This window comes from Lepidothrix coronata, unplaced genomic scaffold, assembly GCF_001604755.1.
Source record: "Lepidothrix coronata isolate B3197 unplaced genomic scaffold, Lepidothrix_coronata-1.0 Scaffold6, whole genome shotgun sequence".
NCBI lineage: Eukaryota > Metazoa > Chordata > Aves > Passeriformes > Pipridae > Lepidothrix > Lepidothrix coronata.
In genome coordinates this window covers 3,387,318-3,404,025 of record NW_016690186.1, presented here as the reverse complement: position 1 = coordinate 3,404,025, position 16,708 = coordinate 3,387,318, and the positions used below count along the sequence as shown (strand labels likewise).

The window sequence follows — 16,708 nt, the reverse complement described above, 5'->3', positions numbered from 1 at the left end:
CGTGGGTAGAGCCCTTCCCAAATCTTCGTTCGTGAAGCCTAGTCATGATGATGACACAGTACAAATATGAAACACAAGATCAACTCAGAATACATACATCATTGTTCAATACAAACCTGGCATCAGTGAGAACTTGAAATGTACCTTTGATCTTTCAAAGGTTAGAAACTAACATTAACAGAGTGCACCGAGGGACGACTTTTTTGAACACACTTAATGCCAATAAGAGACATGATTGAAAAGTAACTTTTCCATGGCTTAATTTCCTCCTTGTCAGCCTGTCTAACAAACTACAAGAACCCCAAATTTCCCTAACAGCAGATATCCAGGTGGCAAGAATGATGATGGAATAAGAAAACAGCAATTTACAACAGCATCCACAGTACAAGCATCTACAATGAGTTCCCAAATTTTCTTCAACTGGTGCCATCAGCAGCAGTGGCAGGAACGGCTGTGGGCTCTGTGATGGACTACACACAGCAGGTACACACCCCATCACTTTAACATAGCTTCCATGCCACAAATAGTGCATTCACCACCAGAGCATCTTATTTCCTGTGGAAATCAATGAGTGGAGTAGAAGAATACTCCAGAAGACGAAAAATTAACCCATACATGTCTCTGCTGTTCTGGTTAGATTGCTTCTGACGTCTAAACTATCTTTTGTACTGCCTGCACTGCAAGGGTACTTCCTATCTCCATTCACCCAGCTCAGGATTTTGGAAAGAGCATTAAGTATGACTGGTGTCTCTTCACAAAGTGGGTTTCTAGTCTAAATTTTGACTTTCTATGTGCTTGTAACTAGAGGCATAGGAGGCTATAAACATTTGAAACAAACAAGTAACTGTTTCAATGAACTATTTTCCATAGTGCGTAAAATACTATACATAAAGAACTGCACAATCGCTAATGCAAAGTTACCCCTCCTCTCACCTCAAAGTATTTTATCCTCTTGGCAATTTTCATTGTAACAGAAAGCAGCTTGTAGAATCCACTAATAAGAGGTAGTCTTGTTGAATGCATAATAAGCTCATAACCAAATGAATACATCCAAGGGTTAAAGTATTCCACATGTTTCTCTGGAAGTATCTCTCTAAAATAGAGGTACAGAAAACATAGGGGTGGAGGGGAAAAGAAAAAAAAGAAACCAAATAAAATATGTTTTTTTAAACTTTCATCTCAGCAAAAGAATGGAAATATTGCTAAAACAGAGCAGCTCCAAAGACAGTGAGGAAATAATTGCATGCTGCCTTCTGAGGCAAGCACAGGAAGATTTTTATTTTGCTTTAGAGTGCAAAGTTACTTCTTCCTTATTATGTCTTGTTATTGAATTTATATCCTCACATATCACATTTCATTACTGAGACCATAGTATCCTTAGGGAAAATCAACTAGACCTCCACAGGCAACTAATGCTGTACCTTTCACTTAATGCCCCTTACTACTCTATGAAGACTGTACTTCTGGTCTCTGAAGTATTTAGGATATATGCTCAGTATAATACTAAAAGTTACAACATATACAGAAAGACAATTACACTCGAATAATGAAAGTGAATTACTTGTCTCCTGTACTCTTCAAAAACACCTGAGCTGATGTTTTTACCTATGACCCATGTTTTTACCTATATGTTTTTACCTATGACCCAGATAACTGAAAACCCCTTACTGTCTCCCTGCTAATAATTTGTGCATTTTGAAATATAATCTATAAAACTAACTCAGAAACATGCATCTTAAATAAATCTGACCTCAAACTTCTTCCAACCACTTTGTAACTTCCAAATTACATAAAACCATATCAATACCTGCAGAATTCCACTAGATTTAGAAAGGCAATAAAGTCTGTTGGCTTCGTTGGCTGAAGATTTGAAGCAGGGTCAGAAGTGGGTCCAACCAAAGCCCTGTCACTTTCATTTTCATCCTGAAAACAAATATTGAAGCAAGAACACCAGATCTGACAACACAGAAAGCATTTACACCGTTTTTTGCCAGATAAACGGTCTGTCTCTTTTTCTAGCTGCTAATAGCTATTCTGACAAAAAGGACTTTTAATTGACACATCAACAATTTAAAGGAGTAGTAAGGGATGCTTGTTTCTGAGAAGAAAAATCAAAACAAGTAGATGCCAAAGTAGAAAGTCTAAAATAACAGATTCTGTGAACTTCTACTGAATCTGATATTTCCATCCCCTAACACTGCCATGCAATATTCAGAAATATGAAGTAAAACATCTTGCCCAGTATGAATGTTATTGCTATTGTTAGGTGCTATCTAAGCATAACAAAAACAAAACAGGGGATGTGATTTTGGTTCCCCTACAACAGCAGCAATTAATGGACAAGTCCTCAGCTCTCACCTGTTCATTAACATCCAGTTTCTGAACAGTCAGGTCCAGTTTCTCAATAATCTTCAAAACAGATTTTATAAGTTCATCATATAGCAAGCGATTCAGAGATTGCAGTGGTGAATTTGCAGTAAGAAAGTTTGCATCTTCAAAAACACATTCCTTTGTAGGAGGAAAAAAGTTTGCATTTCAAAACACGAATGAAAATTAATTCTTTAACTTATAAACTAACATTTGAATGATCCAGAGAATGCAGTTTTAGATGTTTCTCAACTATGAAAGCACAAATTAACCCCTGTTTAATTCATTTATCAATATAAAATCCAACTAAAATCAAGAAACAGTCCTTCTACACTATGACATTTAGAGAAAGTCTAAGGTTGAAAAGCAGCAATAAGACTCGGGATTGTGCTTCCTTTTCTATTTCCATGTTAACTGTGTTTTTACCTTCATTGTGTCACAGTTCAGTAGACTTCTAAAGAGATACAGATAGTCCTTATAAGTTGGTACTTTCCATCTCCCTGTCCCAACCTCTCCAGCTTCAGAGGTTTCTGCTGATCCAGAAGTTTCTTTTCCAAAAAAATCCTAAAGGGACACAATATTTTTCAGATACACTGCTGTGGTGGTTTAAGCTTGGCTGGATGCCAGGTGCCCACCAAGCTACTCTATCATCCCCTCTTCACCAGGATGGGGAGGGGGGAAATAAGACGGATTAACTTGTAGGTCAAGATAAAGAAGAGTAATAATGCAAAGGTCATATGCAGAAGCAAAGGATGACAAAAGATTTATTCTCTATGTCCTTTCAGCAGAGAATGTCCAGCCACTTCCTGCGAAATAGGCCTTTGGTGATGTAGCAGACGCTCCGAAAGACAAACGTCTTCATAATGAATGACTCCCACCTCCTCCTTTCTCCTAGCTTTCACTGCTGAGCAGATGCCACATGGTATGGAATATCCCTTTGGTCTGTTTGGGTCAGCTATCCTGGCTACATCCCCCCAGCCTACTGGTGAGGGGGGAATGTTGGGAGACAGTGCTGATGCTGTGAGAACACTGCTCAGCAGTCCCCAAAACACTGGTGTGTTATCAACATGTTTCCAGCTGCAAATACAAGCACAGCACTATGAGGGCTGCTGTGGGAAAAATTAACTCTGTCTCAGTCAAATGCCAACACAACTGCATATGTAACTACCTGACCCACGCTAAGACACAATTTAAAATTACTGTTACAGGTAGAAACATTAGTTTTCTTACCTAATCCATCTGAAAAGAACACAAAACAACAATCTCCTTCCAAAAAAAACTCTAAAGCTCTTCTCCTAGTGCTCCGTATTTGAAAGAATCTACAGTTATCCTGCTGCACAGAATTAAAAAGCTTTAAAATCCTCCCTTAACGCAAGCATTCAATAAAACTTGTAAAATGTCCAACATTTGTTAACCTGGAAGAAAGCCGGATGACTTTACAAAGACAACACAACCAGCCAAAAGTCTATTTCCTGTCATTTTTCCCATTCAGTACAAGAGGCACATCCATATTATGCTGAGCAGATGTGGAGATGAGAGACTACTAAAAACTGAGCCAATAAGTAATAGCAATAATGGACTAATAACAAAATGGATAGTACTATTTTTGCATTTTTTGGCCTTCTCCTGTTTACTGGGTTAGATTGTCAAGAACTGGAATGTATAATCCAGGAATCTAGATGAAAGAAATATGTTTAAACGGTTACTTTACCTTTGAAAATGTGATCGGCTTGGAGAAAATTCTGATTAATCCCTGATGCACTGAAACAAACAAAAAACCAAATTGCCTGAACTGACTTAAAAAGGCACAGCATCCATATCACTCATTACATTAACAATGAAATAAATCAGTCTTCTATTTTTTATATTCTGTCAGGATAAGGGAGAGGCAAAGGAACACAGATTTTTTCTTTAAGGATGAAATAGCCCAAACCAAAGCCTTAACTGTAGGATGTTTCACAGGGAACCAGTTTTGAACTTACTTGTGACTACTTTTTCTTAATACTGCTTTGACTTTTTCCTGTCTCTGAATGCAGTGATGCCCAAGGCATTGCCCATAATGCCCTTTTTGAAAAGGCAACAATTCCCAATGACTCTCACAGGCATGGTGCTTGGGTGCACCACTTCCCAAATCAAGACCATGGGAAACAACAGAAATGCCAGAGCAATAGAGAAAATACATTATAAATAATTGAAAGAAATTAAAAATATTTTCTACATATAATTACAAAGAAACGTCAGCATGCTGGAGGCTACTAGAACTGTCAGTTACCAACTCTGACACAATTCAATATTACGTTCACAGGACTGTACCTGACTAACATTTGGAATTTTACTATGTAGAAGTTCCAGAGCATGAAAAGAGTGCATTTCTAATAGAGATGACATACCCTACTTTTTGTAATATATTGTAGGGTTAATTGAGAGAGTATTGAATAGGTTTCTGCACATTTTTCTACAAAATTCCTTTATTCTCAAACTCCCCAGAGCAGGAATGCAAGTCTTATCACAAAAATACATTCTCCTGCCCTTAATCGTAACCACCCTGTTATCTAAAACAGTTGTTAAATGCATTCCTGAAGTGATTTAACAACAGATATTGAAAAATAACATTATAAGAATGCTAAACCTCCATCCTTAGAGAATAGGAAAGGCTTCATTTTTGATTCTAAATGGCTATTCCATATATCTCTCTTAGAATTGGTTAATCGATTTAAGAAAAAAAATCCAAATCAAAAAACCCACAATCCCCCAAAAACTCCAACCAAGTTAGTATCACAGACTCACCAACAGTGCTAATAAAGCTCCACAGAACTGGACCTTTTCCTGAGAGGGCTAAAAACACCTTTATGATAGATCTGCAACACATGTGCTGCATTTTTTCACTGTACTGTGGAAAGCTGTTGATCTGCAGCACAACTAGATGTTCCAGAACTGGAGTGTATACTTCAGGAACCTAGAATAAATAAAAACACAACACCCATCACGCAAAGACAATGGCTATTAGTCATTATGAACACGAAGAATTATGCTAAATTATTTCAGCAAGATACTTTGTTACAGGAATTTGCCTCATGATCTGCTCTTAGAACAAGAGAGACTTGGCAAATGAATTAATCTTAGACATAGAAAACCCCAGACAAAGAAACAAACGAAAAACAACAAAAAGATCCCCCCAAAATAAAACTAAACAAACAGAATAAGAAAGTTTCTGGGAACATCTTATGGAAAGTAGCTGCTCAGTAGATTAGTGCTTCAGTGAAACGAGTCTTTAGCTTATTATAAAAGTATCAATTTAATTAAACAATATCAGCAGTATAATCTCTTCATCCTTAACCCTCTGAATACAGAATGTATGACCCAACCTTACTTCCCAGCTCCAGTAGATCCAGAAAGCCCTCATTTGAACAGATAGCATAACATCATAGAAGAACCAAAATATCAGCCTCAGAGAACAGAGTATCAGCACCAAAAGACAAAGCAGCAACAGAGTGGTATAAACACATAAAGGGTATGGCTATGTTCAAATAAATAGCCTAAAATAAAAAAAAAGTATTCACATTTGGCTATCATGTTTTTCATTACAATGCACTGTCACATTTTATTTAGTATATTCGGTGCATTTTCTTTATTCAAATAGAATCCAATAAAGTATTCTCCTGATATTCTTCCCATACTCTAGGGGATAAAAGTCATTGCATTTCAGATAAAGAAACACCTTTTACTGTAGGTAAGCTCACAGCTACTATCTCCTTATACAACTGTAATTGCATAAAGGAATTGACAGGTACTTTAAACACTCCACTTACTGTATCTATATGGAATATCACGCTTGCAATGGATTGGAGGAAACTTGGTAGCTGATACAGATGGTCATCTATTGTTTCTGCTTCAGTGAGGTACATTTGCTTACAACGCTGAAGGAGCTCCACATACATGTTGTCCACATCCTTAGAATGTATAGCTTTACAGGGCTTATAGAGAGGAAATAAAATACTGATTCAGCAAATATATGCTGTAGCACCAAAAAACCCAGCCAAGTCTTTCCTGAACCATAATGAGAACAATATTTTAAATTTTTCCAGGAACTCAACACATCTGAATAAATTAACTTTATTCTACCTGCTACACATATGAGCAACACTGTACTTGCAAAGAACTAAAATAATAGTTCACTAATGCAGTGCAATTTACTGTAAAAGTATTTGAACGTCCAGTGACTAGAATTTCAAATTCAGCATGAAATACCTGAAGCTTACCTGTAAATACCTTAAACACAGCATTATGGATGCTAATACTTACTTATATTTTGAACTAGCTGCACTAAAGTAGTAAGTGGCTTACCTTAATGTGGCTTAACCAATTATCATTGACAGGCTACTACTATTTAACATTTAACCCAGCAGTCAAAATTCTGAACTTTCATTGTTATAGGGTTTCTACAGAGGCTAAAGACAACTCCTAACTAACGGATAAGTGGAAAGCATCCCAAACAATATTAGAGGGTATGTAATAAAGCTTACACATTTCTATAGAATGATTTGTAAATCACAGCATGAGCTAGCTCAAAAAGCAGCCTTTGTGGAAAGGAACCAGGAAGCAGGTTACAAGCAAGAACTGTGCTAGGGAATTTACCATGGAAAAAGAATGGACTGATTTAGGTAACAGCCGAATATGTGAGTTAGCTTAAAGGTTGAATCTAGTCTGTCTAAAAACATGCTGACAAAATTAAGGCTATCCATTTATCACTTGTAGAACTTCAAGATTATTTTAGCAATTAGACAATAAAAGAAATATTCTGCCTTGAAACTGAATCAAGTTTGAACACAAGTTTAGTGATACAGTCACTGTTTGCAGTAGCACCAAGACTCTGCTTCCTCACAACCTAGTATCTGATGCTTGGCCAAGACTTAACCTAAACACGCTAGCAACTATTAGTGAGTCTTAACATATTAAAGATTTATAGGTATTGGAGCATTAAATTTGTTTAAAATTGCAGTATTATTCTATGACTGTTTTTACATTATGCAATTTTAAATTCTTTAGTTCAGTAATAGGTTTTTTTAATAGGGTTCTTTCAACTCAGTCATTTGAAATTCTTCATTTTTTTCTGGAAACAATACCTTGAACTCAATTCCTTTCTATCTCATATCACAGAAGAGGAAGACTAGGTTTGAACAAAGCACATGAAAAATTCCACAAAACAAACGTATTCTGCTCAAAAGGTAGTAAAATAGAAAGGATTCAGCCAGTAACCAGCTATTTCATCATATTTCCTAAACTTCTCTAAATAATACTTGAGATTATTTAACATAATTTTTGCTTTGAGAGAGAAAAAAAAAGTGTCCAGAACTATGTTATATGAAAGTTGGGGTACCACCATCAAGTACAGAGGTCGCAGGTACACGAATACCACCCTTCCTTTATTGAATTTTGACTTCATCGTTATATTCCCATTTCAACTGACTGTTGACAAAAATTGGAAGCTGGTTCCTAATGGTGCTCTCTGACAAACATACCTGCCCTCTACATATGTATGTAAGCATGGTTTTGTTTGTTGTTTTTCGATTGGGTTTGTGTTTTGGTTTTTTTTTTAATTTATGCATGTTTCACAAACTGCCTCCTAGTGTCCTGCAGCCAGCAGCGCATTTTGGCTATTTGACTGATTCCTGCTCTGTAGGAAACATCCGAACTACTTTCAGAGCAAAGCTGGCTTGGATTCTATCATTTAAAAGCAGATAGAGATAAAGAAGTATTGTCTGTACCTAAGCAATTAAGTACATCCTTAAGTTTTGTGACAGCTGTACAGGAAGCTCCTGTTTTTCCACTTCAGAAATTGTGCACAAAATGTAACTATAACCCTCACTGTTAAGTGCTCCCACTAAATTCAGTATGTGTTCCAGTAACTTTCAACCACAAGGTATTTTAAAATGTCGTTAACTAAGCTCAACACTTTGTCCAGAAACAGCAGCATTCCCTACTAAATGAGCTGTGTAAAATCGTGAAAGAATGTCTATGAATCCTAACTTCAAGTACATTCAGTAAGCTCCTTCATCAGAATAATTTTTCTGCACGTACTGCTGCAAAAAGCCCATATCCACGAATGGCAATGGACAGTTCTTTGCTGCTCGAATCCATTCTTCTGATGATTCCGTAGAACTGCTCCATGAAGAACTGCAATTTGTCCTTGTGTAGCTCTGCATCTTTAGCTACCATTAAAGAAATCTGTAAAGCAGATACAAACATTTCAGCACTTACAGAAATATTACAAAAAGTCACAAAAATGTACAGTAAGTCTTACAAGATATTGTAGCACAAAGCACTTCAAACAAAATAATTATTTATTAGACAGATTTGTTGAACTTTCGAGCATCAAATATTCCCACTTCTTAAACAAATTTGAGTTTGCTTTAGACTCAGAGATCCCAGTGAAGTTACAACACCTGATTGAGGAATGAATCCAGTGCGGAATGACCGGCTTTCTTCAGTTCCTGATGCATGTGGCCACACCATTTACACATCACTTCATAGAGGGAGACATAGCTGTCCAGGAGCAAGGCACCAAACTGAGCAGCATGCCAGCTGAACAGCTGTAAACCAGCTGCAATTTAAAAACAATTCTCATTAAAAACCAGACTTACATTCTCCTTTACAAAACCAGCACAGGCTATAAAGTCCATGATAGGACTTCAGGTAGCTACAAACAACATGGCTGGAGGATATAAAACGTATTCCTCTAGCCACTACAGTATCAGTATCCAAACATTAAGAATTTAAACATAAAAACAACTCTCCAAAATCCTCTACACCATTATGCAAAGTACAGCTGTGTTCTGAAGTAATTTACATTAACAGTGAAAATAAAGGAATTTTATTGGTTATAAATAATAATACTTGATTGCACAATTCAGAAGGATGTGGTTTCTGTTGTAAGGACATTTGCACAAGTCTGCTCCTCTGCCAAACTGTGATGCAGATAAATAAGGAATTCAGATTACAGGTAATTTCACTACCACAAATACAAGCATAAATGAAATTTCAAGATCCTTAATGAATTAATTGGGGGCAGACTATCTTTAAAGGGAGTTTTACTATTCACAGTTACAATGGGCATAGTACTCAAACCCTACGTTTTTGCAATTTCTGCATAAGCCACTCACATTTCACAGGCCAATTTCTAATCTTCTTCCAAATTTTTTTCCCCACTCTTTTTTTCCTTCTTCCAGTGAAATTTTTCTTCCTATTTGTAGTTTTAACCCAATCTCGATTCCTTTCTCATATCACAATTTTGTATTACTCCAGAGGGGNGCCACTCACATTTCACAGGCCAATTTCTAATCTTCTTCCAAATTTTTTTCCCCACTCTTTTTTTCCTTCTTTTCTTCTAATTACCCATACTCCTCTTATTTCTACTCCTACCGTGATTCCTTTCTCATATCACAATTTTGTATTACTCCAGAGGGGAAAATGGCACCAAGTGCAATGGTGCTATTTATAAGCTGATGAGACCTTGCCTAGTTTAACCTCTTGTTAAACTCTTTAAATTTCAACTTAAAGTACTCTGGTGTTCCTCTGCGACCAGCTTAGGAGATTGAATACTAGAGCCACCTGAACAGAGCCAGTAAAGAATAAACAATTCCAGACAGAAGACACCATTGCACGTATCCACCTCAGCACAAATTGAAATAATTTACAGTCTTACCTAGAGGTACTGCGTATCGCCTCTGATCAACCTGTAATATCAGAAAAGGTTTGTCATACATGATTTACTCTTCATCAGAGCTAATTCATTTACGCTGAACAATTAGCACATGGCAGATTTACCTGGGGGTTGATTGCTTTCATTGCAAAATCAAAAATCTCCTTTGCAGTCTGAGGATCTGTGAAACAATCCAATAGTGAGTATTGCACTACTGACATACAAGAAGTAGAGTGAAGACAAAGATATTTTTATCCAAAGCTTGGTATGAAGAAGCAATATTGGAAAGCCTTACATAACTCATTTTAAGAGACATTCCTGAAACGCTCCTTAAATTTGATAAAAAATTGTGCATCTCTATTAATTGATTTTTTGAATACCCATATTATAGCAGACATGTCTCTTGTAACAGAAACACATCTTTATGTAAACTGCATTTCAGGTTCAATGTGCCTCTCAAGGCTGCCCAAAATCTGATCAGAAAATAGCACTGCAAACATTTAATGTATAGAAACATATTGATGAAGCCACTTCCTACAACGACAGGGACCATGTATTGTGCATAAAACATCTACCAGTAGGGAAATTTTCACTTGGTATTTACACTGAGAAATGGTGCTACTTTTTGGCTGTATAGCAATTAAAAGTATAACTGTCTGTACAACTGTACCAAAATGTGTAACTGTCTTTCTTACAGAAAAAGAACATACCTTCGTCCACAGATTTGGTGAAGTTGCACATGAGTGCAACCAGTCCCCTCAGACATCCTGCTACAACAGGTAGCTTGGGTCCCCTTGTAGCAGATGTCATCTGAAAAAAAATATAAAAAAAAAATATCCTCAAGCTAATATTAATTTACACCAAGAAGTGTAGATAAAATAACTTTATAAGCACCCAACTCTACAAACACAATGCCACAGAAACAACTCCTACCCAGAAGTTTCATATCATTTGGAAGGAAGCATAAGAAATCCTTTGAAAAGCATGTAATATGTTCCACCAAGACCAACCATAGCAAAACGTAGATAACACGCACTAATGTCTTAAAAGTACTTAAAACTCCAGAATAGTAGAAAGTAAAGTTCAGCAAAACTGTGAAATTTACCTCATGTGCAAGGACTTTGTAGCTAGTAGAGAACAAATCAGAAACTATCAATGCATGGTAATATAACATTTCTTCGGGAATGATCACCACGTGCCATCTTTTCTCACAGTAAACTGGTTAACTTGTTGTCACTGATGGCCTTGAAATTTCACTTTGAAAGCTCCTCAGAACCAGAAACTACAAACTTTAACAGTCCTTGAGAAAGCACGTTTGATGGTCCAGTAAAATCCCCCCAAATTGTACTAGTGTACAACAGTATATCATATATTACAACAGTATTTCAACGTACAGGAAAAAACCCCAAAGCAATGCAAGAGTCTGAAAAGAAAATCCAGTCATACCTGTGTTTTAAGCTCTCCCAAATAAGCTCGGAACAGTTTATCAGAGTTGTTAATCATGTCACTAGGCTGGACTTCTCCCAAAACTCCCAAAAGCTCATAAATCTTCTCCAATACTAGAAAGTAATTTATAATTATTAATTACTCTGACATTTCCCTCAAAATTCCTACATAACTTGCAACTATGAGGAAACCATCCCTGATGGTTTAATTGAAGATTTTTGTGCGGTAAAGACAGGTCATTATAACATACATACATACATACATACATATATATACATATATATACACACTACAATGTGAGATGTACCCTCCTCTCCCATCAATAAGTTAAACACATCTACTATTTTTAAACACAGCTCAGAAAACTGATTAATAAAGGCCATATCCACCGAGGAAGCATTTGCTACTAATCCAAGTCTGCTGCTGGCCTTGAAGTTTTACTGTGACTTTTAAGTACCATGGTGTTAAGGCCAACAGCAAGCAGAAATTTCTAGACTTGAAATCAGACTGGAGGATTCTACATAGGCACAGCAAGTTTTGCGTCAAGATTTCAGCTGTAACTAGCCAAGACAATCAAACTAGAGCTCATAGTAGTCTGCCCAAGATCATAAATAACATAATTAGGCAAGGCAGGAAATCATGAGTTCACATTAGGGGTGACCAATGCAGGAACTATCACACTAAAACTGCAGCTTTGAGGACAAGACTGGCCAGGGTTAGAACATGGTTACAAAGAGTTTAGGTGGCAATGTACCTCTAAGATCATGAAGTCCAACCATTAACCCAGCACTGCCAAGCCTACCACTAAACTGTGTCCCTAAACACCACATCTCCATATCTTTCAAACATCTCCAGGGATGGTGACTCCACCACTTCCCTGGGCAGCCTGTTCCAATGCCTGACCACCCCTTCTGTGAATTAATTTTTCCTAATATCCAATCTAAACCTCCCGTGGTGCAACTCACGGGCATTTCCTCTTGTCCTCCCGTTAGTTGCCTGGAAGAAGAGACCGACCCCTACCTTCCTACAACCTCCATTCAGATAGTTGTAGAGTGATAAGGTCCTCCCTGAGCTTCCTTTTCTTCAGGCTAAACAACCCCAGTTCCCTCAGCTGGCTGTTGGTCAGCATCCTGAGCAACTGAGCTGGAGTTGACATGAACTTCTACAGGAATGGGCAGTCTCTGCTTTTGCTAAGAGCACCCACTGGAGGAACCAGCACTACTCTTAAGGCTCAAAGTTATAAGGGTATGTGTCTGTGTGTGTGTATACTTATAAACCAGGCACAAGAGTAACTTCAAAGGTTCAGCTACACCAGGTTAGCACTGAACCTGGGAAAAAAATTAAATCTAAGAATCTAGCAAAGCTAAGTTGGTTACTGACAAGAAAGCTGGAATTACTTTCAGGATTTAGGCATTCAGGATCTAATTATAATAGGTAAGACATGAAAATACTTTTTGTTGGGAATCCTAAGCCAGATCTGTGCTTAAATTCAGTATGAACTGCCACCACTGAATGCAACTATATGATTTCTTCCTAATGTTAGGTCATACATATATACAGGTCTGCTAAGAAGCAGCTAACTCCTTGGCCATGATCAGAAGACCTGAACAAATTTCACTACTACCTTTTTACATTTTTAAACACACTTGCCATGGGAATAACAACTATACATTTCCATGGGGTATAATCCAACAAAAACTGAATGTAAATAAAACACAGAAAACTGACAGAAAAACTAAAGCCTACCTGTATCGGCAATTTTACTTTTTGTACCAAGCTCCCCATAAAATTTATTAAATATCTCCCCAACCTTCATTTCTTCCATCAGACAGGAACATCGTAAACTTTGGAGCAACTAAGATAGAAAAAAAAAAAAGGAAAAAAAGAAAATTCAGGAGAAGCATTAATATCACTAACACAATACTACTTGGTCTAAATAAAAATACAGTTCATACACGTTCCTTCAGCTTTAGTATGCAAGTATGCTAGTCAATGAAAGAGATTTAAGGTGATCGAGCCAGGAAAGATTAACAGTACAAAATCTACTTTAACGATAAACTACCTTCCTAAATATGCATAAATACAACATTTTTAACTTTAAAATATAATTTGTTTTTATTTATATATATATATACACACACATGCACCTCACAAGAGCACAGGCTTAGCAAGTCTGCAATATCTTTTATCATATTGTATTTATCTCCCCGCTGGTATAAATCCAATCAAATTCACAGAACTGACTCTGAATAACTCAGAAGGGACGAGTTTTTCTCTCATAAACAAAACTAAGTAAGAGCAAAAGCATTTGCAAAACAAGGGTCTAATGCATTCCAAGGAAGCACATTGTAAAATTATGCAGTAACTAAACTTCTAAAAAAAAAGTCTGTCTTCTCCACACCTTTCACATACTCTAATATATTAAAATATTACATATAATACATATTTTAAAGTAAGAATACAATTGAACTGCAAAATTTCTCCTTAAATAACTGTAATTAACTGAGAGATCTGCAACTGCCCCCAAAACAACTGTGTCTTGCTCTAGCAGACGAAGGAATGATGTGCTTACATCCTAAGCAACCTACTGGAGAATACCGAAGACAATCCGTTGTTAAAGCATCTCTCTTTCTAACATCTAAATATTACACTATCACTATTCTCTTGCTACTGCAGATTACCGCATGATATAGGATAACTGTAGCAATATAACAGATTTTGTACTGTTTTCTAGAAACAAGAGAGGTTTAAAAAATGCATTTTACCTTCATCAGAAGTTCCAGTGCTGCGACTTTACATTTTGCTGCTCTCTCTTTTGTATAGACACTAAGACAAGTTTGCTACATAGGAAAGAAAATGGATATTAAATTACTTGTAAGTAAAGAAGGAAATTCAAAGATAACACATATTCATCTACCTCTCTAAAGTATCTGTTCCTCACAAGTTCACGGTTTTTTAAAAAAGACTAAAACAGTATCTAGTCCCCAAAGTGGCCTGACTGACAACATTGCAGCCCTGTCTGACATAATAACAAATCCCAACTCCAGCAAAGAAATTGCAGTTTCTGAAGTAAAAGGCAAACATAGCACATTCTCCCCCTCTAATGTACTGTCATTTCTTACAGTAAGTAGCTATTAATTTGACATCAGAAACTTCAGTGGTGCGGTCAAGCATTTCTGTGTGAAGCAACGCAGAGCTCTTCAGCACTCCAGACTCAATGAACCTCATTTTTAGAGTTATTGTAATTACCACTAATTTCTGCATAACAAATTTGCAGGAGAAATTTTAAAAAAATCAATATTTAAAATTAACCACCACCTCTAGAAACAAGCTTAGTTTGTATAAATTAAAAGTTATAACTATTACTTTCAATGTCAATAAGTAATTTTCAGACTCAACACCTATTAAGTTCTATTAAAAAAAGTTAATAAAATTAAGTCTATAATTAAAGAAACAATTCCACACTTTTCTGTGGTATGAATTACACTTCATGTCAACCAAGTTATTTCAGGTCTAACAAGAACAGTAGAGATGGGAGGTGTGCAAGATATGTAGGAATCTCTTATGGTATGAGCCCCACCTGAATTGTTTCAACCACCTGGCAAAGGCCTTTATGAAACAACTTTCCTTTACCTACCTTAATATTACAGGCATAGGGATGAACTTTGTCACCAGCTTTTTCCATAAAGACGCAAAGAAACTTCAACGCTTCTTCCCTGCAATCTCGAAACTGACAGTTTAAAACAGAACAAAAAAATTAAAGCATATAATAAGTTGTTCACTTAGCACTATCTCAACACTGCTTTAACAATTAAAGTTTACCAACTCACCTCCTCGATGCTGAGGGATCTGTGGATAAAGACGAGTAAGCCATGCTCTTGGGAGAACACCAGGGACAAATGCAGCGCTACAAAACAAAGGAAGCATCAGGTAGCTGGTTTCCTTGCTGGGGCAGGGAGGGCTGCACAACACCCAGCCCATCCCCGGGGGCTGCAGGTGCCTTAAAGCCGCGGGCACAACTGATGGTTGTCACCAAAGAAACCGCAACACAGTGTGAGTGTCACCGACCTCCCCATGGCCTCGGGTCCAGGGCTTGAGCCAGTGCCCTCGCACTTGAGCCTGGCCCTGCTAGGGGCCGAGGGGAAGCCGACCTGGGGGCAGCTCAGAGAGGGGCGCGCATGAAGTGCTTTTACTCGGGTAAATGGTTATCTGGGGCAAGAGAGCGTCCCTCCCTCGGAATACACCTTTTTTGCCACAGCAGTAACACGAAGCGTGGAGTGAAGCGCCGTGGCCGCCCCGCAGTTCCGCCGCCCCGGTGCGTGTGTCCCCGCCACCACCGAGCCCCCCCAAGCCGAGCACTCGCTGTCCGACTCCAGCGCGGGGGCGGCCGCCCCAAGCCCCACTCAAACCCCCTCGCCGGTACCCCCCGAGGGGCCGGGCCCGCGGGCGCACCCTGCTCGCCGCTGTCCAGGCTGGTGAGGCAGGTCTCGGCCAGGCTGCGGAGCAGGCTGTACCCGTGCAGGGCATCTCCGGGCTGCAGGCAGCGGTGCAGCTGGAGCAGGCACTGCCGCACCCCGGCCATGCCGACCCGGCAGCTCCCGGAGCGCGGCGCGGAAGCGGGAGGGAGGGACCCGCCCCCGGGAGCATCCAACGCAGCCAAGAGGGGGGACACGGACTGCTGAGCGCGGGGGGCAGGAGAATCCTCAGCTGGAGCATTCCGGGAGGGAGGAATGAGGGGTGGTGGCAGGGAAGGGCGTTTCGGGGCATCTTTGTGTATCTCGTCGCAGGATGGACTCAGGACACACACATTTAACACCACAGAATGAGTAAGGCTGGGAGGGACCACAGTGGGTCATCTGGTCCAACCCCTCTGCTCAAGCAGGGTTATCCCAAAGCATAGGATTGTGTCTAAGACAGTTGTTGAGGATCTCCAGGGAGGGAAACTCCACAACCTCTCTGGGCAATCTGTTGCAGTGCACAGTATCTCACACAATAAACAAGTTCCTCCTCATATTCAGGTGGAACTTCATGTGCATCAGTTTCTGCCCGTTGCCTTATCCTACTGCTTGGCACCACCGAGAATGGCCTGGCTCCACCCTCTTGACACCTCTCAAGTCATTTCTTCTCAAGGCTGAACAGGCCCAGCTCCCTCAGCCTTTCCTCGTAAGAGAGATGCTACAGTCCCTTAAACATCTC

At 38.6% G+C, this 16,708-nt stretch overlaps 1 protein-coding gene across 2 annotated transcripts in view; it reads right to left on the bottom strand.

Annotated features, from left to right (window-relative positions):
- Nucleotides 1–16,094, bottom strand: part of PRKDC (protein kinase, DNA-activated, catalytic polypeptide) — an 83,388-nt gene extending 67,294 nt beyond the window's left edge. For both annotated transcript variants that reach the window (XM_017831239.1, XM_017831249.1), the window contains exons 1-18: nt 15,965–16,094; nt 15,343–15,419; nt 15,150–15,242; nt 14,278–14,352; nt 13,259–13,367; nt 11,513–11,625; nt 10,777–10,876; nt 10,192–10,247; nt 10,070–10,100; nt 8,811–8,968; nt 8,446–8,592; nt 6,177–6,341; nt 5,155–5,323; nt 4,079–4,128; nt 2,794–2,931; nt 2,359–2,508; nt 1,808–1,923; nt 934–1,093 (exon numbers count right to left, since the gene is read on the bottom strand). In XM_017831239.1, the coding sequence (XP_017686728.1) occupies nt 934–1,093; nt 1,808–1,923; nt 2,359–2,508; nt 2,794–2,931; nt 4,079–4,128; nt 5,155–5,323; nt 6,177–6,341; nt 8,446–8,592; nt 8,811–8,968; nt 10,070–10,100; nt 10,192–10,247; nt 10,777–10,876; nt 11,513–11,625; nt 13,259–13,367; nt 14,278–14,352; nt 15,150–15,242; nt 15,343–15,419; nt 15,965–16,094 (2,037 nt within the window). The remainder of the gene's footprint in view (nt 1–933; nt 1,094–1,807; nt 1,924–2,358; nt 2,509–2,793; nt 2,932–4,078; nt 4,129–5,154; nt 5,324–6,176; nt 6,342–8,445; nt 8,593–8,810; nt 8,969–10,069; nt 10,101–10,191; nt 10,248–10,776; nt 10,877–11,512; nt 11,626–13,258; nt 13,368–14,277; nt 14,353–15,149; nt 15,243–15,342; nt 15,420–15,964) is intronic.
- Between the last annotated feature and the right edge of the window lie 614 nt (nt 16,095–16,708).